The sequence below is a fragment of the Notolepis coatsorum genome (assembly GCF_963971535.1).
Source record: "Notolepis coatsorum genome assembly, chromosome: 16".
In the NCBI taxonomy this organism is placed as follows: Eukaryota; Metazoa; Chordata; class Actinopteri; order Aulopiformes; family Paralepididae; genus Notolepis; species Notolepis coatsorum.
Genome location: NC_140180.1, coordinates 66,059,832 through 66,084,472, shown reverse-complemented (window position 1 = coordinate 66,084,472; position 24,641 = coordinate 66,059,832). Strand labels below are relative to the sequence as shown.

Sequence of the window (24,641 nt, the reverse complement as noted above, 5' to 3'; positions counted from 1 at the left end):
TGCCTGCTCCTTTAAGAGTGATGCATTGTGGGATATATGCTGTAGGTCTGGTCGCCTGTAGCTGTTCCGCAACTGTTCCTACTTCCGGGGTAGGCCTGATTGGCCCCGACAGGCACGTGACCCGCGCGGCCACGCCCCGCGGCAGCCCCAAGGCGCGCGGCAACGAGGCTGCTGTAGTTCACAGGCGCTTTCCGCCTTCCATTAGGAAGGAGTTCGCGGCGCCTTTCATAATAATATCATCAGTCATCTCTAATAATATTAATCACTGTTCAATGTACTAATATACAATACGGCTCACTTTTCCCACTTCAATGACAGAGCCGCTGTTTAATAATATTGTCGCGGCGGAGCTCCGTCGCGGCAGCATTATGTAGCAGTAATCCCCCCTTTTTTACCATTGACAAACTAGCTCAATTGGTAAGTCTGCTTGGCTGTGGATCCTATGGTCCTAAGTTCGATTCCCTTAAGTTTTTTTCTTTCTTTTTTTAACGTGCATTGCACTCTATAGCGTATTGTATATTGTATATTGTATGGTACAGTTACTGTAAATTGTACCATACAATATACAATATACAATACGCTATGCAGTGGTTCCCAAAGTCGGGGTCGCGACCCAAAGGTGGGCCGCGAGCAGCCACGGATGGGCCACGAGATGATTAAAAAAAAATAAAAAAATAAACAAAAAAAAAATTATTTTTTATTTTTTTTATTTAAATTTTTTTTGTCAGGCCACTGAACTTAGAAGCAGGCCAGGACAGTGTTTCTAGTTGTATTCTAAAATTATATTCTATTGTATTCTAAAATGTGACTATATGGTTTTATATTAACTTAATAAATAAACAAAAACGAAAAATCTACTTATTTCAACGAACATTTCAAACTAAATAACAGATTATGCACATAAAACGCTGAAAACAACCGAAGCAACAATAGTATTTTAATGAGGCTATTATTATTATCATTATTATTTTGCAACAAGTTAGCCCTCTCATAAATAGCACATATAAATGAATAACTAACTTGAACTAACTTAATAGGATTGAAGTGATATTTGGCTTAAAAAATCGGTCGCCTGACAATAAAAAAAAAAAAAAAAGCCAGACGATGTGCATTGGGCCGCGGCTCTCTGACGCCTTATTTTCTGGGCCCCGGCCTGAAAAGTTTGGGAACCCCTGCGCTATAGAGTGCAATGCACGTTAAAAAAAATAAAAATAAACTTAAGTGAATCGAACTTAGGACCATAGGATCCACAGCGAAGCAGCCTTATCAATTGAGCTAGTTTGTCGATGGTAAAAAAGGGGGGATTACTGCTACATAATGCTGCCGCGACGGAGCTCCGCCGCGACAATATTATTAAACAGCGGCTCTGTCATTGAAGTGGGAAAAGTGAGCCGTATTGTATATTAGTACATTGAACAGTGATTAATATTATTAGAGATGACTGATGATATTATTATGAAAGGCGCCGCGAACTCCTTCCTAATGAAAGGCGGAAAGCGCCTGTGAACTACAGCAGCCTCGTTGCCGCGCGCCTTGGGGCTGCCGCGGGCCGTGGCCGCGCGGGTCACGTGCCTGTCGGGGCCAATCAGGCCTACCCCGGAAGTAGGAACAGTTGCGGAACAGCTACAGGCGGTCTGGTCTACGCAAGCAGCCAATAGTCAGTCACACATCCCTTCTCCAACTTAAAACTAACGTTATTTGAGCGAACATTTAACGTTATTATAACACTATTTTAACGTTAGTGAATGTAAATGCACATACATAGCTAGTTAAATAGCACAACTCGTGTCATTGTTCATCATTGGGGGCAACTAGCCAATAGCTAACGTTATAGATAGGCTAGCTAGCATATAGCTAACGATATAAATTGAAAACAAAGCTAACGTTAATATCCAGTTGACATTACAGATCATAATATCTATGATAACGTTAACAAAGTGAGAGTAGGGGTTAGGGAAACGTTGATGTAGTCAGAGTGTAGCGGGGACGGTAGACAAGAGACAGCACCTGATTTGCGTGTAACGTTAGCATAACATTGAGCAAGCTACATGACCAGCACTTCGGCCCGGGAGGGAGAACGCTCCCCTGTACTCTACTGTGGTTCAGATTAATACAGGAAAAGGTATACATTGGGGGCTTGAGTCCGGGATATGAAAATAAATCCTGATTTCATCTGTGAGTTGTAAACTGTATGGAAACGTGAAGTTAGCTCATGCTACTGGAAAACGGACGCCTCGTCATTAAATGAAGTAAAAAATTATGACGCCCCTTTTATTTTACCGCGGATTTCGCGGTTGTCTGTTCCCCAACCGCAGGTGACTTGACACACCGCAGGATTGGGGTGATGCGGTTATCGCGACAGCCCTATGCGATAGGCTGCCTCCTCGTGTACCGGAGGGGACAAGGCTTCTATCCTCACTACAGCCGACCAGTGGGAGGCATAGTCTAGCAACGTTCAAGACAGGGGAGGGAAGAATTGGAAATACGAAATTGGGATGGGAGAAAAATAGAAAATGGGGAGAAAAAGTGGATAAAAAAATTATAATTACAAGAACATTAGCAGTGCCCTGATCAGGCATTCCTAGTGTGATGTGTTATGTCTAGCTGTAGTTCCCTGTCCTGGTTTTGTAGTCCTCTTTTGTTTCCTTCCAGGTGTACCCATTTGTAATCAACCCAGGTGTGTCTCGTCTCGTTATTTCATTATTTTATATTCCCTTTTATTCAAACCATGGTAATTATTAATTAAATATTCTTTGTTCGTTACTTTGGCTACCGTCTCCTTATTATGTTACATTGACCAGACATTGAGCCTTCTTTCAGTCAATGGTAATGTAATATGGGGGCTTGTGCCAAACTGATTTGAGCAGAAATTTGGTGGTTACCGCTGAGCATAATCCACACTTTGAAATATGGTTGACAGGGTCATGTGTGTGGCCCATGTTTTATACCCTCTTGTTAAATAATTCTCCAATAGGGAGCGTTTTCATCCAGCTAGGGCAGCTGGACCATTTTTTATGGTTCCTTCCTTCGCCTGGTAGGCATACCGTCTATGCTGGTCGGGTGTTAGGAAAACCCTGTCAGGCTCCTCCTAGGCCGGCGTATGTCAGCGTTAGTTATATAGGGGGTTTTATAGTGAGGGATGGAAACGTTTAAGGGATGGGCTTTAGATTTTTAGTTAAACACACAACATTTGTTAACACTTTGACGACCGTTCGGCGCCGTCTAATATGGTGCTAGAGGACCAAGGTTTGTTGACAAACCGATGTGTCTTTGTAGAGCTACAGTATATCTATACTTTATAGTATTGCTATCTGTCCATTCTCATTGTCACTTGAGTTCATAAAGAGTCCCTTCAAAATGGCTTACAAAAAAATCCATCAATAGGTTGTCATTTTATAGCGCCGTGAATATAAGCTTTATCGCAGATTTCGTCTCATATATTTTCTGGAAAGCCACTTATAGAGCTAAAGGCTACTAACGTTATATTCAACGGCATTTCTGTTGTATATATTCTAATGAAATAACACAAACTGCTTATGAACTGGACTATCCCATAGCATCTATGGATGAAAGGGGGGCGGCGGGGAACGTCGATTAGTATTATTAATTACCAATCGAGTGTCCGTGGAAGTAGCCACATTCACTGATCAAATGCTTGCGTCTCACAACAATGTCTAATCCGGCTGTAATTTAGGTGAATAAGGTCTTACCGTCAGCCCGTGGGATACCCTACAGCATTTCCCCGTTATCGACCGGCATCTGGTAGATCGATATGTCCATTGGTTGATGATAAATCCCCTTATTCCATGGTGAGATCTGCGATTCGAAACGTGATACACGGTTCATGATGTTCGCTTGGGATTAGAGTAATATGATACTCTGTTGGAGGGTAAAAAAAATAAAGAAATCCATTCGCCCACAATGATACTGCAGTGGAGCGATGGCGCCCCTAAGAGGATCTGGCCGGTATTGCATGTTGCCGATTCCACAGAGTCGGGTAGATCTGCAGAGTCGATTGGCGATCTTGATCCGGTTATTAATATGGAATAAAACAATAACAACTTGCCACGGCTATATACGTGGCTCTGGTCCACAACGCATGGATTCGAAACACGTATTAACTCGTGGCTGGTCCCCATTGTGTTAATGGATGCTTAACACATCCTGCGCCAAAAACGAGTTTACTCGTTATTGCCCGCCAATCTAATAACGCCAACAACGAGTTTACTCGTTTTTATGATCGTTATTTCCTTTATTCGCTATTGGCATTCATAATTCATCCAGGAAGGCTCCGGGAGCCAGCTGGATCCTGTCTGATATTTCAACGCCTCAATACCACCGCCTGGTGGATTTCTGGCGAGTTGCACTCTACTCTAAACCGGATGTGGCACTCTGTGCATCGGGGAAAATCCTCCGGCAGAGATATCTTGTTATGTTGATCAAGACAAAACCTCGAGTGCATTTGATCATTTTCGAGACGCAAGAATCAAGCAGATCGACATCAAATAATTGGATTTTTTTTCTCCAGGCGCATCGGCCACAGGTAAGAGGAATCTAACGTTAATTCCAGCTCGATTGTCCATTTATTTCATTGCAATCCATCTGCTCAACATATGATCTCGTACTAAGGAAAGCCATTACTGACAATCAAGGAATCATAAACGACCCCCCCCCCCTTTCCTTCACGCATGATGGAGCATAATGTATACCGAGCATATGCATTTGAATTTTTTAATATAGCGTATATAGGAACGAAACGCCAATCGATTATGTGTAATATGCGTCGGGGCCTATAACTCGCGTTCTAGGAATTACTGCTATACACAACAAAAACATACTTATATTCACGACGGTACTAACACGACAATGTATGAATGGAAAAATATAACGTTCCCACATCCGGAACGATAGATACCCGATGTTGAATGGGCCATAGTAATGTCGATATAGCTATAATATTAAAAAAGTTATAGCCCTGCAAAGAAGGTGAGCGACTCCATAGGCTTACAGCACTGGCAGAGAGTGGTATAAGATGGGCAAACTGCGTGGCACAGAATGTGTTAAGAGGGTCATACCAGTGCTCTTTGCTATTTAGTGTATAGTTGTAGTGTTTAGTGATTGGGGTTGGGACCATCCTAAACACTGCATTAGTGGAGCAGTGGCCAGAGTCATTAGGAACAAACTGTACAGACATAGGGTGAAGCCGTTTTGTTATTTTTTGTGTATATATTAGTTGTTTTGGTCATACTCGCTGGTAGGAGTGGTTTTCTTTTTTTTTGTTTTCTTCCTCCCCCTGTTCGACGGTATTAGGGCAAATATGCCTGTGAAGTTGTGTGATTTTGTGGCCAGGCCAACGGTCGGATTGTTGGATTTATGCACTAAGGAAGAATTGTCGGGGATAGCAGATCACTATGGTGTTAAGCTTGTCCCAAGCATGAAAAAACAGCAGCAGAGGGTTGAGGCTTTAACCACCCAGGAGGTTGTCGAGTGCTCTGTGTGCGAACCTGGGGAAGAGGAGGTAGTCACAGGTGACCCGGTTTCTGCTAACCAGTGTGACGTACGTGGGTTGGTCATTATCATTATTATTGTATTTATGACACCATGTGAACATCAGGTTAGTATATGTGATATGTGTTATGTTTTGTATGTGATGTGTGTGTGTCATGGTAGCTAATGCTGTCCCTTTCTTTCTTTGTCAGGTGCCGCCCGTCCCTACATTGAAGAGTGCTGATTGCCTGATGAGTGGCAGCTGACGGCAATCGCCTCGAGGGGCGGGTGGATAAAACCTGACAGCACACACACATCCTGGCGGCGTGAATACTTTCGGCAGCCAACATGCCCTTCCGCGTTGCTCTGATTGGCCGAGCGCGCGCATGAGCCGCGACAAGGCAGGAATACTAAACTCCCCTTAACGCAATTTATACAAATGGAAGTATTGATTACGCCGTAACGAATCATTAAAAAAATATACCGTTAACTGGAATATGTTGTTTCTTTACACATATGTTGGATTATGTAATTGGTTTGTCATGACAAACCAATAAAAAATCGCGAAATTAACCGGTGGCTACAACAACACACAGTAACTACATGCATCATTGTTTACAATGAACGGTGGGGCTAATCTAATTGACATCCAAGGACAATGATGTAAATAAGTCATTGCGCCTTTTCGTTCCTATCCTTGACAAAAGCAAATATGTGATGTAATGATCTGTATATGTTTTGTTGTCTAAAATAAATACCATACCATACCACGCATGTAGTTACTGTGTGTTGTTGTAGCCACCGGTTAATTCGCGATTTTTTATTGGTTTGTCATGACAAACCAATTACATAATCCAACATATGTGTAAAGAAACAACATATTCCAGTTAACGGTATATTTTTTATGATTCGTTCCGGTGTAATCAATACTTCCATGCGTATAAATTGCGTTAAGCAGAGTTCAGTATTCCTGCCTGGCTGAGGAGCGCGTCGCGGCTCATGCGCATGCGCGCGCTCGGCCAATCAGAGCAACGCGAAAGGGCATGTTGGCTGCCGAAAGTATTCACGCATCCTGGCACCTCTGTGTCAGTTGCCAGTGACCAGAGCGTTAGAGGTTGCCTTTGTTTCTACTGGGTGTGGATGCTATATTGTATATATATATATATTTGGCTCTGTGCCTATTTTTTCACTACTGTGTGGCACTGGATTCCCTATTGTGGGATTACCATATATATATTGTTGGCCTCTGTGCCGACTACCCCTATTAAGGGAGCATATGTATATTGTTGGCCTTTAGGCCATTTGCCACTGTTCCATTTAAGTGGAACTACAGTAAGTTATATATATATATTAAGGCTGTCAAATATATCGCGTTAATATCGCGTTAACTCCCGATTCTATTAATGCCACTAATTTTTTTAACTCAAGATTAACTTAAAAAAAAAAAAAAAAAAAACAAAAAAAAAATTTACTAGACTTCACTCAGGTGTATTATTGATGCTCTCATTGATACTATGTTTGTTTCTGAAGTGTGTGCGTGTGTGAGATATATAGAGAGAGGGGGGTGAGAGAGATGAGGAAGGGGCAAAAGAGAAAAAGAGCTGGGAGAGTGTGTGTGTGAGGGAGAGAGGGGGGTGTGTGATTAATCAGCCCTTGTGTGTGTGAATGTAACAAGTTCCTAACGTTTTCTTTCCCCTATTATTTCATGCACACTTTATTCATTGTTTTAAATTATTATTTTCTTAAGTTATTTTGTGCATCACTCTGTTTTGAATTTGATGCAAATTTGCAATGCATGAGGGTCATCCTTTTGTGTTAAATGGCTGCACAAAGCAAGCATTTGTTGACTCGCATGTTGATAAGAGTATTAAAACTTGGAACTTGAAAAAGATCCGTTTAAGGTAAAAAAAAATATTAAAAATAAAAATGCGATTAATTTGCGATTAATCGCAAGTTAACTATGGACAATCATGCGATTAATCGAGTTAAATATTTTAATCGTTTGACAGCACTAATATATATATATATTGTGTTGGCCTTATTGCTGGGTGGTTCCCCAGTGCCAACCATGTAAGTGGCTTGTGTCCTGCGACATTGATGGTTTGTGCCTACTCTGTTTATTCGTGTTATTGTATACTCACCTTGTTTGTTCTTCCCATACCCTTTTCCCCGTCTGTCTATTGTTGTGGGTTTAATTCCCCTCTTTTACTATAATAAATATAATTAACCTTTTGGAAAACGCTTTGTTTATTTCTTACCTACCGGGACCTGTGCTTAAAGCACCTACTGGACGGGCTGGTTTCATGTACAGCCCGCTCCAGCTATATTCTATATGGTCATCAGACCTTTGTACATGACACCAGTTAGTACTGAGGAAGATGGAACTGGAGTTTAAATTTGAGCAATTGAAATGGCAGGCTGAGGAGGCAGAACGAGTGCGTGCACATGAGCTTGTGCGTGAGCGTGCAGAGGCGGAACGTGCAGAGCGTGTAGAGGTGGAACGTGCAGAGCGTGAGGCAGAACATGGGCGCGTACATGAGCTTGAGCTTAGACAACTTGGGGTAGAGGTGCGGGCGTTGCATCAGGAAGATAGGTTCGATGTTACTAAGCACCTACGTCTGGTTCCGCAATTTTCGGAGAGGGATGTTAACAAGTACTTCTCTATGTTCGAAAACGTCGCCATGACTTTGAGATGGACTAATGACCAGTGGACATTACTTCTCCAGAGCTCGCTCACCGGGAAAGCACCACACGTTTACGCGGCACTTTGCCCAAACACCCAGGATTACGCCATGGTGAAGGCTGCTATTCTCAGGGCGTACGAACTTGTGCCGGAGGCGTATAGGCAAAGGTTTCGCGCTTTTAGAAAGAACAATGCACAGACCTATGTGGAGTTCGCTTATGAGAAAGAGCTGTTGTTCGACCGGTGGTGTGCGTCGGAGAAAGTGGACACCTTGGTAAAAATGTGGGAGCTCATTCTTCTGGAAGAATTTAAGTCTTATTGTTTGCCCGATAATGTGGCGATGTACATTAATGAACAGAAGGTGACCGAGTGCTCGGTGGCTGCAAGCCTTGCAGATGAGTTCATGTTAATGCACAAAGTACTTTTTGACAAACCTAATTACCCTGTGCGCAGTGTGGAGAGCAGACCGAGGTGGGGCTTTGGTGACAGGCCTGTGGCCTCTGGCGGTGGCAGTGTGGGCGAGGTTGCTGAGCGGGGAATGAGGGGAGACACGCAAGAGTGTTTACCAGATATCGTTGGTTGTGACACCCACTTCTATGGGTAAAGGTATGAAAACCTATTTACCATTCATCAGTAAAGGGTTGGTGTCCTTTTCCAAGGGTGGTAGGAAGATTCCTGTGACTACTGTATATTGAGGGACACTGCTGCGTCTCAGTCAGTTATCCGTATGAATGTGTTACCCTGCGTCTCAGTCAGTTATCCGTAGGAATGTGTTACCCTTCGATAACAGGTCTAGAGTAGACGCTGGGATAATGGTCAGATCTTTTGGTATGCATGTCATGAAAATTCCGCTACATAACATTAATTTAGAATCTGATCTGGTATCGGGACTGGTGGTGATTGGGGTAGACAGTTGTTTTCCTGTCGCGGGAGTGTCATTAATCCTCGAGAACGCTCTGGCAGGAGGGAAGGTGTTAATAAAGCCAGATGTAATTTGTGTTCCAGCAGAGCCTGTTGTGGTGGACGTTCTGGCGCATGCATATACGGGAGTTGTTCCATCAGGTGCAGTTACGCGGGCCATAACGAGTAAGATTCTGGTCGAGGAGGAGGAGGAGGAAGATTTGTGTGACACAATGGTATCGGTCAGTAACGCGGTGCCCGAATGTACTGACCATGTTTTACCTATGGATGATGTGGTGTGTATTTCCCAGTGTGTGTTGTTGCAGGTGGCTGGAGAAGGGGAGGGGGAGCTCGGATTGGTGGGTCTGAGAACGGAGGGCGTGCGTCCGGGGGAGCTCGGCCTGTCATCAGCTCCAGTGCTTGTACCTATGTCCAATATACCGGTGTCAGTCTCTGTGGTGGCTCCACCTGGAGTGAACTGTGATAATAACAGTATTTGTTTTTCAGGAGAAATGGCAGAGCCGGAGGATGATGTCATTGTTCCATCCAGGCCGGGGGTAGAGGGGAGACTGGGGAGCTTGGACACCTTTCTTGGACACCTTTCACACCCTGGCCAGGCCTGACCCGGGCTGGCTGGGACTGCTGTCGGTGACAGTGTGGCGTAGTTTGTGTTAACAAAAGCACTTGCACACTGATGCTCCTAGTGTCCTTACAAAAAAAAACATGCCTTTTGAGAACTCTTTAATGCAGTCTATGGGGAGGTGAGGCGTTTCGAGGGCAATACAAAGGTAGTTGAACTGCATGTGTTGGCATAGTGCAAGTACTCTTTCCATTATTGTACGTCGTCTTTGAGGCAAAGAAGCCATATTCCTGTCTTCATTTCCAAGGCACGTGTATTTTCAGGTTTGTTCCTCTGTGGTATTCTGAGGTCATGGTGGTTGGATGTGGCTCCCTGTCTATTCCTGTTTAGTTCACAGTTGTGGTTTTAGCAGGCCTATTGGCGGTGTCACTAAAACATATACGTGATGTGACTATGGTCAAATAGTTCAGACCAGACATTGACCCCATGTTTTGTGATAGTTTGCAATGTTAAATATTTTTGTGACAAAAATCCCATTATCCATTCGTTTTGTGACAAATTCCATTAGCTTTAACAAATGTATGGATTAATTAAATTATACGAACTGTACATGACATCTAAAATAAATTGTCATCTAAAGTGTGTGGGGGTTACTTCGCTCTAGAGTCTGGTGCTCGGGACCGTCTTAGCGGTGCATTGCACCCTTTCTCTTTTTTGATAACATAATAATAATAATAATGGATTGGATTTATATAGCGCTCTTCATGACACCCCAGTGACCCCAGAGCGCTTACAGAGTCCATTATTCGTTCATACACAGTCATACCGGTGGTGGTATGCCCTGAGGCAGACTCATGGAAGCGTGGCGAATAATCATCGCCTACGGCCCCTCCGACCACCACCAACATTCATTCAAATGCATACACATTCATACGAGGCAAGTAGGTTAAGTGTCTTGCCCAAGGACACAACGGCAGTGGGATGGACATGGGCGGGATTTGAACCACCAACCCTTCGATCATTGGACGACCCGCTCTACCCCTGAGCCACGCCGCCCCCACAAACATAACGGTCTGAACATTTCTTTTTATATATAAGTTAAAGACTTGTTTCTTTTTATGTTCATTCCCCCATTACACCTTGGGGTTATGGACATACATTTGGGTGTGGGGGTGTTACGTGTTTGTGATCAGGCGTTCCTAGTGTGATGTATTATGTCTAGCTGTAGTTCCCTGTCCTGGTTTTGTAGTCCTTATCATTTCCCTTCCAGGTGTACCCATTTGTAATCAACCCAGGTGTGTCTCGTCTAGTCATTCCCTCATGTATAAGTGTTCTGTCTGCCCCTGTGTCTGATGCTGATCCTGTCTGTGCAGTTATATTATCGCATAGCTTATGCTCTGCTCTATTGGAACCCTATCCCTTATCAATCTAATACTGAATACATTTCTTCACATGTACACACCCATCCACCTGGCCACACCCACATCCGCTCCTCTACATAAGCGGGGACGTGGCCATACTAACAGCTCCTTCCCTATTTTCACCACCGACAAGTGTCTGTATACACCACTTGAGTTTAGTGCCGAAATAGTTGTTGGAAAGGAGCTACGTGGACATTGTATCTTATTTTTCTCTCTCTCGCCGATTTACGAGAAAAGCTAAGACATAATGTTTGCACCTTCGGAGGGTTTGGACGCTCGCAACGTCACCCTTCACCAGCGCTTCACCATTGCTGCGTCCTCCGTGCATCGTGGGGCGTCTCTGGCTCCGCAGTCGTGGCAGTCAGATGCGCCCGGGCGGCGCCTGGTGGTGAGTTTGCCTCTCCGAGGGGCCGTTGAGCCTCCATCTCCCGTGAGATGGCCTGGTTCCGGCCCTGGTTCCCCCGCCAGTGGACAGTCGGCCGATAGGCCGACAGCTCCTCTGGTGGCTGGGGATTTGCGACGCAGACTCTTCGCCTCTGCTCGCTCTCGTCGTAAGGCGGCGAGCAGCAGGGGCGAACGGCCAGGCTTTGATGTTGTGCTGGAGCCGGACGAGAGTTCTCTTGCCTCATCACCATTTCCGATGGAGACTGAGGATTATATGGAGGGGGCGAGAGCTCTCTTGTTCGAAGCCCCAGTAGAGACGTATCACTCTCCCCCTCGGGGAGTGGCAGGGAGTGTTGCGTCTCCTTGGGGTCCCTTGTACTCCAGGGTTGGGTTAGAACCTCCGACCCTGAGACCCTGCCGCATCGGATGGTGGCACCTGTGGCAGCCTCCCGTACGTGAGGGACGCAAGTGACGTGGAGGGAGGTACGCAAGGGGAGTTGCTTGCCTTGTTCCCCGACCTCATGGCGGCCGCCGCAGCCGCTAATGGCGTGACGTTGCCGCAGCCACTGCCAGCACCTGTTCCTGATGACATGATAGGTCATCTCTGGCAACGTCATCCTGTGAGAGAGACGGGCGTTGTCTGCCCATTCTTCCCATCAATGGAGGCCTACGTGAAACAGGGACAGGTAATCTCCCGCATTGTTTGCCTTACCCCCGCCTACGTGCCAGTCACGCGGGTGGCGGGTTTGGTCCAGGGGCTAAAGGACGGGGTGCCTCGGCTTGATAGCCCGATGGCATCCATACTTTGTCCCAAAATGGTGTGGGAGCCATTGCGAAAGCCGGTTCCCCAAGGGAAATCGGCTAGGCAGATGGCTAATTGGAGTGACCAGGTGTACATCGCCGTGACTCAGAGCCTAGCTGCAACCTCCAACATCGCGCAGCTAGCGCGCTACATGTCGGGATGATGGCGGGCGGGTCGGTATTGGATGACCATCAACAATATCTTCACGCCCAGGCGGCTGGAGCCATCCTGCACCTAACCCAGCTGCAGGCGATAGCCGCAGGGAAGGAGCGCGCCCTGGCCACTCTATCCCAGCGCCACCTTTGGCTGGAGCAGGCGCGGGTGCCGGAGCAGAAGAGGATTCCGCTGCCCCCTCTCCGATGCTGGGCTATTTGGGTCAGCCAGCAGATGACGGCAGCCTGCAGAGAGATGGAGGAGGAGCGCTCTGTGCTCCAACCCCATTTCCCCCGACCCGATGCCACCGGTGATGTCCGGAAGAAGCAACGCCGGCAGAGGACCGCGACCGTTGCCTCCGCCACCACCGCCGCCGCTACTGGACCTTCGGCAAAGAAGGCCAGGAGTGGAGGGAGTGCCTCGTCCGCTGCAGCCAGCCGCTCCATGCCCGGAGGTAACGGTAGGGATCGACGTGACCAGGCTCCCCAGAACCGTTCCTCCGGGCCGGCTCCCTGTGGGGGCAAGCACCGCTCTGCACGCAGCAGGCGCCGCTAGTAACTCCCCTGTTTTACCCCTGTCCCCTGTCCCCCCCAACATATCATTTTGTTATTAAAGTTCCCTGGTCCCACGCCATATTTGGGCAGGTGGGTCACGGAATTTCCCCGGCCATAGAATACGTCACTGGGCGCGTTTCTATTGGTTGTGAGGCTTCTGTGAGTTTTTTTTCAGGCTCCATGTTGTGGACTGCTGTCATTGTCAAGATTGAGTTATGCGGTGCGTGGAAACTTTGTTTTCTGCTCTGCTCTCTATTGCATATGTGTTGAGCTTTTGGTCACGTAGCTCAATGTTTACATATATCTTTTCAATTATTACTCATGTGGGAGGTCTCTTTGGGGGTTCCCTGTTCTCCTCTCTTATACAGAGCAGTGTTGGCAGGGTTTCTTTCCCTCAGACGCGTCATATGGGGCCCATATCTGTGTCTTTTGGCCAGCTTCCTACCGCTCGTCCCAGGCGGCATGGAGGGAACGTTATCTGGGTTCTTGTTAGAATTACCATTGATGTGTTTTGGGTCTCGACGTGTACATAGCGCTGGCCCTGGGTGCTTCAGGGTGGAACCACGCATGGGCTGGCGCGCCTTGGTTGCTCATTATAGAAACAGCGTTTTTGTAGAGCAACTGGGATGGGGATTTTATCTCTTCCGAGCGCCAGTGTACTAGGTTAGTCTCTACGAATTCTCGCTCATCTCTGGGGGGAGATGACGGAGTAGATCGAAGCATTGGCGGAGGGGTCTCACACCCATGGGGTGGGCCACCGGGCACGGTGCGTTCATGTTCTGACCATCTTGGTGGCGCCCTCTGTGATGTTTTAGATCGACACGCGTACCTACCCCCCTCTTAGGACTGGGGATGGTGGCGTGATTAGGACACGGGACTGGTTCTGGTCGCGCCGGACCAGGTCAGTTAACCCTTTGTCCGCCGGGGCGCAGATCTGCTGTTCTGGTACCCTGAAGGACTTTCTGCTTTTTCGGGGGGAAAATGCCGGGTTAGCCCGGGCGTCGCGGGGTTTGATGTTATGGAGGTGTGTTCGTGATTACGTCACTACGAGTTATCCTTCGCAGTTGTTTGGTCCATATTGTGTTGAACCTTGCGCTGTGCTAAGGAGCCTGGTCCTCCATTCTTTTTCGCCCCTCCCTTCTCCTGCTTTGGTGGGGCTCGGAGGGGGCTGTCGAGGTGGTTCTATTGTACCCCTCTGGCATCCCTGTGTACGTCCCGGTCCGCCGGGCCCAGGTCCGGACTCGTTCTCGTCGACCTGTTGGCCTGGGTTAACCCTTTCTTGAGAACTGAAACACTTGTACTGCCTGTATAGCCGGTGTATACGCGCAGTTGTGTTTCTGAGTTTTTCTTGGGGGGGTTAAGGGAACAACCGCCTCCTGTTAAACTAAACATAGGGGGGTGGTTGGTTCCCCGGTGTGTTGGTAGCGGAGTCGACTCTCGGGTTTAGGCCGGGCTTGACCCCGTCTGCCTGCGAGTGTGCCCCCGCACTTTTCATGACGTCTGCCAATCATGTCAGCCTTCTCTGCCTCTGCCTCTCTAGGGGGTCGGGTTTTGTGGAGGCTGCGACATGGTGCACAGCATTGAACGCCCCTTCCGCCGGGGTGCTGTTCTCAGTAGACCCCTTAGGCGCCTGTCTAGTCTGCAGTGCTCCGGGCACGGGTCGAGTTACGCTCTTAACCTGTTGCCAGGATTGAGGGATCAACCTCTTTGGGGGTTGTCTCCCCGGTGCGCCGACTGGCCCCACCGTGTTGTGGGGGTGTAGCCTCTGTAGAGTGCTTCAGGGCGGCGTGCTGTAGGGGGGAAGGGCCTGCTCTTGGATTGGGCCCTGTCCGATACGCTGGCAATGTGGGGGGTGGTGTCACTAGTGACCGTCTGGTGGGGTCTCGATGCTACGGCATCGTTGACCTCACCAGGCCGCGTGAATACTTTACCCAAGGCAGTTGTCCTTCCGCGTTCGGTTTGCGTGCCCTGATTGGCAGTTGTCCTTCCGCATTCGGTTTGCGCGCCCTGATTGGCCTCTCAGCGCCCAATCGCCTATCGCCTAACTACTCTGTGCTTTTTCGACCTCGGCTCACAAGCAGCTCGCCTAACTACTCTGTGCTTTTTCAACCTCGCCTCACAAGCAGCTCAAACTACCTGTTGGAATACATTTATTGATTGATGTTTAACTTGTCCCTGTGTGTGTCCAGTCATTTCGACTAGCAAACGCTGTATTTAACGTTACCTCAGGATACCACTGTATTGTATTTAGTTGGTTAGCTATGTAGCTAATGTGGATAGCATTTTGAATAGCATCAATGCTAGCTGGCTGGCTACAGCTTTATTTACAAAATTATGGAGGCTTTTTAATCGTCAAGGTAAGAGAGGATGTCATGATCAACTGAAGGCATATGCTATGGAACAATATGTGCTTGGGTTTTCAGAAAAAGGCCAGCTATGTGACGCTAATCTCTCTAGTTAGTATCGTGTATTGCATATTGCAAGTGTAAGCACAGCAGAGCCCCGCTCCGCTTCAGACAGAGAGCACAGCGCATAGTAGTATATTGAGCGAGTAGTGCGGCGATAGTAGGGCTAACGCGATTGGGCGCTGTGAGCGCAAACCGAACGCGGAAGGACAACTGCCTTGGGTAAAGTATTCACGCCACCAGGCCCCCTTTTTCCGGGGGGTCCTGACTGTTCCTGGGGCTGGGTCCTCCTCCTCGCTCCGCTGCTATGGCCTTGCCACGGGGTTGGGTTCTTGACCTTTGACCCTGTGATGTTAGGGGCTGTAACAGGTTTTTTTTCCTTCCCGTTCGTTCCCTAGTGGCATGTGGGATGCGCGCCTGAGTAGTTGCGGGTCATTCTGTGTGAAGGTAAGTCCCACGATCTGCTCACCCTGTACGTTGAGTTGCTAAACCCTCTTTGCACAGTCGGATCCGATTCCTTCCCGTCCCCCTCTAGGGGGGTCCGGGGGCTCGGGTCCTCCCCGGTTCTGATGGTTGTGGGGGCCTCAGCGGGTACATTTGTCGAGCTTCCGCTCTGCTCAGCTCCTGTGTTCCAATAGAGGAGAGCGTAAGCTATACAATAATATAACATACGGTTATCCTATAAACATAGTTATATGAGTATAGCGAGCGCTCTGCTCTGACTCACTGAGGACCCCGTGGTCTTCGCCTTCGGTGGTGAAAGACTTGGGAAGGAGCTGGTAGTATGGCCACGTCCCGCTTATGTAGAGGAGCGGATGTGGGTGTGTACATGTGAAGAAATGTATTCAGTATTAGATTGATAAGGGATAGAGTTCCAATAGAGCAGAGCGCTCGCTATACTCATATAACTATGGTTATAGGATAACCGTATGTTATGTGTTCTTGTCTGTCATTATTTTATATTCCCTTTTGTTCAAACCATGGTAATTATTAATTAAATTTTCTTTGTTGGTTACTTTGGCTACCGTCTCATTATGTTACATTGACCAGACATCAAGCCTTCTTTCAGTTAATGGTAACGTAATACCAGTGCTGTACAACACGGTGGTCATTAAAAAAAAAAATTGGTTCAGCTGTGTTGAATGGAGATAGTCTACATTCCTCTCAAGAGAACAAGCAGTGCACACAGTCTACAGACCGGATTTATCGGATAGCCACCAGGAAGTAACACCTGAACGTGTTGTCGGGTGTTCAAGTAAAATAATTAGGGATGTTGATGGTACACGAATTGACTGAGTTGTGATGTAATGGCGTTAACCAAATGCTGATTGGTTGAAATTTTTTGAAAAACAGCAACACTGTTGATTGATGACAAGAAACCATTGAAATAATGCTGTTTGTGAGTCATCAACCCAATGTTTAATTCACAAAATGCTGTTTGATAACTGTCCTGAAATCTCAGTACAAAAAGAAACAAGCAGCCAGAACCAAATCAGATACTCCATGACCTCCATCTTTATTTTTTTTTTATTTCCGACCAAAAAGCATGTGAAGGCATGACGATCGAATATCCGATAATGCAAGACGGAGAAAAGTCTGCTTGACGTCCACATGAATGCAGCAAAAGAGACAGAGCTAGCTACTGTACTGTAGCTAGCCTAGCTTCTAAAGCGAGCTTGTTTGCCGGGTTGGAGAATAACAGAGTATATGACAGGAATGAAGGATTACAGTAATCTGATTATTTTTTTTAAATATTCGGAGGATAAGAATTCAGTGTAGATGCTTTTTTTTGCCACCACAAGGATCCCCTCCAGAACCAGGAAGTTCCACTGAATAAGTAAACCTGATTAGTCCTGTATGCTATGCAGCTGCTCAGACAAAGCTGTAGTTTTACTCTATTTGACAGTGCAAGGAATCCTCATCTCTCTCAGGAATTACAGGAACAAGTATGAGACAAGGGTGTGTGTGAGAAAGAGTTGACAGAGAGAGAGAGAGAGAGAGAGAGAGAGAGAGAGAGAGAGAGAGAGAGAGAGAGAGAGAGAGAGAGAGAGAGAGAGAGAGAGAGAGAGAGAGAGAGAGAGAGAGAGAGAGAGAGATAGGAGGATAAATAAAGTGTAGGCCTATGTGAGAGAGAGAAAGAAAGAAAGAAAGAAAGAAAGAAAGAAAGAAAGAAAGAAAGAAAGAAAGAAAGAAAGAAAGAAAGAAAGAAAGAAAGAAAGAAAGAAAGAAAGAAAGAAAGAAAGAAAGAAAGAAAGTGAGAGAGAAAAAGAGAGAGCACAGATAGATTAATGAATGGATAATAGATGAGTCCAGGAAACCACTAACCAGGAAAACCAGGTTATCAGTGGCTCAGGAGTGGCCGTCTGGTAATCTGAAGGTTCTGGGTTTGATTCCGGCTCCTCCCAGAAGCGTGTCGAAGTGTCCTCGAGCGAAGACACTTAACCCCTAACTGCTCATGATGAGCAGGTTGGCACCTTGCATGGTTGCCTCCTCTGTCGGTGTGCGAATGGGTGAATGTGAGGCAAAAGTTGTAAAACGCTTTGAATAAAAGTGCTATATAAATGCAGTCCATTTACCATTGTAACACACCCATAGAATGACACACTCAGGGGAGGTATTTCATTGTTACACACTCACAGAGTGACATTAACAGGGGACTGATTTCATTGTCGCATCCCTAAAGAGTGACATCATCGGGGGAAACATTTCACTATCGTACACGCAGACAGAGAGTGATCTAAGAGGAGGACGTGGGGGGAAGTCAGTCAGAGTTAAGAATAGAACATGTGGAGCTCCAGTCTGTGCCGTCTTTGCCAACAAAAGACTCCTGGGCCCTCATTCATCAACGTGGCGTAGAAAATGTTCTATTTCCACACGTAAGCACAGAATTTAGAATCAGTGCACGCACAAAAAAAAACTGGATTTACCACACGTGCGTACGCAGGTTCTACGCACACCTGTCATGATAAATATCACCTTGGCCCTGCGCCAAGGCTCGTGCACACTTTCACGTATTTGCATACCAAAACCGCCCCGATTAACCATATACGGTAATGGGCACCCCCATGAAATGTGGAAGAATGGACTAAACCGAGGGAAGCGTGTTATGAGACAGGCTGACAGACGTGTACACGTACGGTGATGTCGGATATGATATCTATTAACCATTGCTGCCTGGGCAGCGCAAACACTAATAAAGACCGTGCTGGAATATGACTGCCTTTTTCCGTTTTGTTTGATTAATACCCAGGGATTAAAGTTCTCCTCAATTTTATTCCAAATCGCGACGGATTTTCCGTCAATTTTCTACCTGCTGCATATGATTTCTAGAGTCATACAATCTATTTTGATGTCAGTATTGGGTAGCCTATATAAACAATAATACGAGAGCATATACAAGAACAATGAATCTCACTGCCAATGATGTAGCCTATACGCCATGTGTAGCCTGCCTATATGTGATCAATACAAACTTGAACTTGAATTCCATCATGTCTGTGTGCGGGTCACTGCGGGAACTCACAAGGCTGTTGTCACAATGTAAATAAGAACGTGCACTGAAAAGTTACAGTATGTAGTTGGTTGATTATTTGTATGACAGTCAGTAAACCCTTGCAAAAAGTATCCGTTTTATTTAATTAATTGAAAACATTCAGCATCGCCTTCCTCCCGGCATGCAGCAACAACATGTATCAGGCAAATGCGCATCGCAACATTGACTTAGTGGAATCCCTTTCTATTCACATAACTGCATTTGTGATGGAGCTTTGACAGCTACAGTAACAGTCTATTGCTCGATCCATCTCCAATATCACGATGGACCGTGCCGGTGGCAAAGACCCGAGGGTGGAGAGGATCTTGAATGAATTCCATCATCATATTTATATGTTGTGTGTCTGTCCACTATGTCTGTTACTTTGTTATTCCCCCCCCCTATCTATGTAAAGCGACCTTGGGTCTCTTGAAAGGCGCTATATAAAATGAAGCTATTATTATTATTGTTATTATTATCACATCTGAGCGGGAGCTCACAAATAGACTGTTAGTCTCAGTGAAGTTTCAACGGAGGTCATCTATTCTAACCAACAAATTGAAGTAGAAAGCATTTCGTGACCAATCTTATTTGGAAACATGAAACACAAAATAATTCGCTTTTTATTTGAAACAATATTTAATCGCGTTTGGAGGTTGGTGTTTTGCGTCTGCCCCCCCGTGCCAAACAAGCAGGCCAACCTCTTGTTCGCGTGTGAGCCCGTTATAATTACACTACTGTCGCTATTTTATAATGAACTATAATGAATTACGGGTCATACAGAAGTTGAACACTAATGCACGGAAGCTTATTTCCGCCTTGAAACTAATGCAGAACTGAGGAGCGCTTATGCCGTAGTAACGATGTTCTACCACTGGGCGTCAGCTAAGTGTGCTCCGAGCTGTGCGTACACATAAGCACGAAGTCAAGTTCAAGTTGAAATTGATGAATCCCACTCTTTGCTTAGAAATGGTCGTACGCACAGGTTAAGCACATATCTGTGCGTAAGTCAGGTTGATTTAAGGCCATTCCAAAGCCGTAGGAAACACACAGAGAATTGTTGTAATGTGTTTTTCAAAGATCTCTGACCTAAGATCTCTGACCTAGGCTGTTAAACGTACAGTATAGAGCTCCTCCCCACAGACAGCATGTAAGTGAAGACGTTCCACTCCTTCTAAACACATTTGTTTCCTCCGCCTCTTCTCCTCACATCTCTCTTTCCCTGTGAGGTATCACTGAGGAATCGAGATCACACTGATGCCATATTGGTAACGTCATCCGTATGACTCTGTCACATCACCAGGATATGATTTGCCAGGGGGCGGGGATTTTCCTACCTCTGCTTTTAATGTCCCTACCTCTGGTTGTTCATTTTTATCACCGGTGGGCATACTATTTATCCCCTCTTCTGGTAGTCTATCATCCTGGTAGTCTATAATACACTATTGTTTATTCTTGCATTGAATCAACACATGAATTTCTCAGAATCGTCAGCAGCCTACACACCAGTGTCTCCTTGCTTGCCAGTGCCTCCTCACGCTGGGACAACAACATACTGTCTACTGCAAGCTGTGTTGTTGGCCGCAGTTTGAGTAACTACAGCCCGGCACTTTCAGTCGTACTGTCCTCTGCAGATGAAGAAGCACACTGACCGGGGTGTGAATGGACCCGAAGAACTGCAATAAAAGCTTTAATTATATTTGCCAAATATATGTTAATCTAGTTTTGGCGGTGGCAAGTAGTAGCTGATGGCTACTATCTTTAGTGTTAAAGGATGTCTCTGTTCGGAACAACTAGAGTGTTCCGTCTCCGCGTGAGAGGAAGAGCGAGGATGATTGATTGATTGAACATTTTATTAACAGATTGCAGAATGGGTACAATACAGTACGGCTCAATACACACAATTGTTAAGGGGACGCAGACCAGAGAAAGACTTTCGTCTTGTTTACATCAGGGTCCCCCATTTTCAATTCATAATGAATTGTAAGTAAGGGTGCAATTAGCACCGTGCAATCCATTCTTTGTGGATCCCGCCTAGTGTGCAGCTGTAGGCCGGACCACGTTGCCCAGAGAGACTACACTCCTATTGGCACTGTGCATGTGTCGCAAGCCCAACTCTGAATAGCCTATATACTGTCAACTCTTGTGGCAGTGGCACCTATTACTGGACTGGAACTCTGGACGTTATCATACTCACTCTGGTGACTTACGTTTAAGATCCCAGGAGTTTGCACTGAATTAGGAAAATCCACTTTTAGCTTCTGTGCCCCCGACACATGGAATGTTTTGCAAAAGCACTAAAACTCAATACTTTAAGTGTCCATTGGTCAGTTTAAACTATACTAGCCAACCATTTCACCTCTGTCTGTAGTTGTTTTAATTCATTTAAATTGTTTAATTGATTGACTTCTCTGTTCCTTGTTTTTGTATTATGTATTGTACCTCTTGACATCATTGTAAATGAGAGATTGCTCCCAACGATCCTTTGAGATTAGATAAAGTAATATAATTGATGTATTAAAAGTAATTTTCCACAGTTTGAGGCATGTTTTGAGAAGTGAGATGCACCATGCAACACTAGCAAACAGCACATGTGGATGTTAGATGCATTGCATGGTGGGGTATATTAGGAGGGTTGAATGACATCGAACATGGGGGCAGACATCTTTAATAGCCAATAATCTTTAGTGGCCCCTTGGGACAGTCTCTGTGTTCCAGCATCACAGATCAGACAATGGATCATGACTTCATGTGATTATATGTCCTCTAACAACATATTATTCTTAGTCCATATGTAGACTATTAAGATTTTAGTTGTCATCAACTCTGAAGAGATTAATATTGAGGGTTTATCATAACCATTAACATATATCTGTGTATATGTATGTATACTGTATGTTTTTATCCTGGAGAGGATCAAGGCTTATATATTGGAAGCAAGTCACTACTAATTTGAATTTTGAATACCCTAATTTCTCACAGGATATGACAGCCATGTCCTCTCTATCCTTGTAGACTATACACCTGGGTAGTGTCTACATCACATTGCCTGGAGGGACGTTTTTTAAATGTATTTTGAATTTGTAGATAACAGGAACAGTGGATTAGGGAGGGATAGGTTTTTAATAAACAACCTTTCAGGTGAAAATGAGCAGCTTGGCCAAGAAGTGATAACCCCCTTCCATATCAAATTAGCCAACCTTCTCACTGTGTAGCCTGTCCTCCACTGAGAGCCTCTCTAATCTCTTCTGTTGGGACAGCAGGCAACATGTTGGCCTGAACAACCGTTTCTGTACATTTGCTTTCATGAGCAGTCAACAGGGGGTGCTTTGGCTGACCGCTCTGTGAAGACGTCTGTATAGAGATACACAATAAATAAACAATAACAAATAAAAAAGAGATAGCCTACACCATATTCATCCAATCGCTGGCCGAGGATGGTGATTGGTTACCACTAACAAACATACCCAGATGGGTACCTAACTCACGCCATAGTCTAAGGTACAACTTACTCACATATCCATGTGGGAAGCTTAATGCTCAAGCTTAGTTGTTGTGAACAACGTTCCAACGTCATACAACTTTCACACATTACAGGAGCTCGCTAGATATCAGAATTACAGAGGAAGATGTACTACCTGGGGAACGAGAGAACAGTTGAAGAGAACTGCAGGAACTCCTATCCAAAGACAAGAGAGAGAGAGAGATAAAGAGAGAGAGGGGTGGGGGGGGGGGTGAGAGGACAGGGATACTTACTTGCAGGACAGCTGGTTAATACCGTGTATGAAGAGACATTCTCCTCCGTTGTAGCAGTACATCTTCTCTGAGTCGTTACAGCGTCGTGTGGGACTTGCACCCGTAGACGGGGTGGTCACTGGAGGGAGGGATGGACATACAGAGTGGGCAAGATAGAGATATATACCTTACACACTATCTTACACATTACCTTACACACTACATTACACACTACCTTACACACTACATTACACATTACCTTACACACTACATTACACACTACCTTACACACTACATTACACATTACCTTACACACTACCTTACACACTACATTATACACTACCTTATACACTACCTTATACACTACATTATACACTACCTTATACACTACCTTATACACTACATTATACACTACATTATACACTACCTTATACACTACCTTACACACTACCTTATACACTACATTATACACTACCTTATACACTACCTTATACACTACCTTATACACTACCTTACACACTACCTTATACACTACATTATACACTACATTATACACTACCTTATACACTACCTTATATACTACCTTACACACTACATTATACACTACCTTACACACTACATTACACACTACCTTATACACTACATTATACACTACCTCACACACTACCTTACACACTACCTTACACACTACCTTACACACTACATTACACACTACCTTACACACTACATTACACACTACCTTACACACTACCTTACACACTACCTCACACACTACCTCACACACTACCTTATACACTACATTATACACTACCTTACACACTACCTTACACACTACCTCACACACTACCTCACACACTACCTTATACACTACATTATACACTACCTTACACACTACATTATACACTACCTTACACACTACTGTACCTCACACACTACCTCACACACTACCTTATACACTACATTATACACTACCTTGACCAAATTTGGCCAGATAGCCCTCTTTTTTCTCTCTCAGACAGACAGACAGACAGACAGACAGACATACAGACAGACAGAATATGGAATATGATGGCGCCGCCCCGTTCGGCTGCCTCTCTGTTTGCTCCGTCGAGACTGTGTTTACTTTTGTTAATATTTATAGTTTTTAGAGTTTTGTGCGTACCAACTGTTGGTGCATTTAATGTATATGACCGTCAGTCACTCATAGACATTGGATTACGGGAAACTTACCAACTGGATTACTCGCTGGATCAACTTTCCGAACCACATCAATGGCCGGAAGAAATCCTCCGGAGACTAGGACCTGATCCTTTGTTCCCAGAGCCCAGGAAAAGACGTAGAGGAAAAAGGGCTGGGATCCGAAACAGGCTGAGATCCAGACGACACCGTACACCACTTCCCAGTATATTGCTAGCCAATGTACAATCAATAGACAATAAACTGGATGACATCCGAGCAAGGATTCAATATCAAAGAGACGTTAGGGACTGCAATGTCCTTTGCTTCACCGAAACATGGCTAACACCGGAGGTTCCAGATCACGCGATTCAACCAGCGGATCACTTCTTTATCCATAGGAAGGATCGGGCACAATCAGAGTCCGGTAAACAACGTGGTGGAGGTATTGCCTTCATGTTTAACAAAAATTGGAGTGATCCAACGAATGTGAAGGAATTATCCAACCACTGCTCCCCAGAACTGGAATATATAACCATCAAGTGTCGTCCTTTCTTCCTCCCGAGGGAGTTAACGGCGATCGTCCTGGTCGGAGTGTATATTCCACCGCAAGCCAACAACAACGCCGCGCTCTCCAGACTCCACGACGAGGTAAATAATATACAAGCGACGAACGTTAACGCCGCCATTTTAGTACTGGGAGATTTCAATAGCGCCAATCTGAGAAAGGTATTGCCTGATTTCTACCAGCATGTGACTTGCAACACCAGAGGCGGTAACATCCTAGATCACTGTTACACGCAATTTAAAGGTGGCTACAAGGCTCATT

The 24,641-nt window shown here is 45.5% G+C and overlaps 1 protein-coding gene across 1 annotated transcript in view; it reads right to left on the bottom strand.

Moving 5' to 3' along the window:
* Window positions 1-24,641, bottom strand: part of nrg2b (neuregulin 2b) — a gene marked incomplete at both ends in the record, with an annotated part of 383,066 nt that overhangs the window by 163,538 nt on the left and 194,887 nt on the right. Inside the window, one exon of the mRNA XM_084331870.1 lies at window positions 22,658-22,775. Coding sequence (XP_084187996.1) covers window positions 22,658-22,775 — 118 coding nt within the window. The remainder of the gene's footprint in view (window positions 1-22,657; window positions 22,776-24,641) is intronic.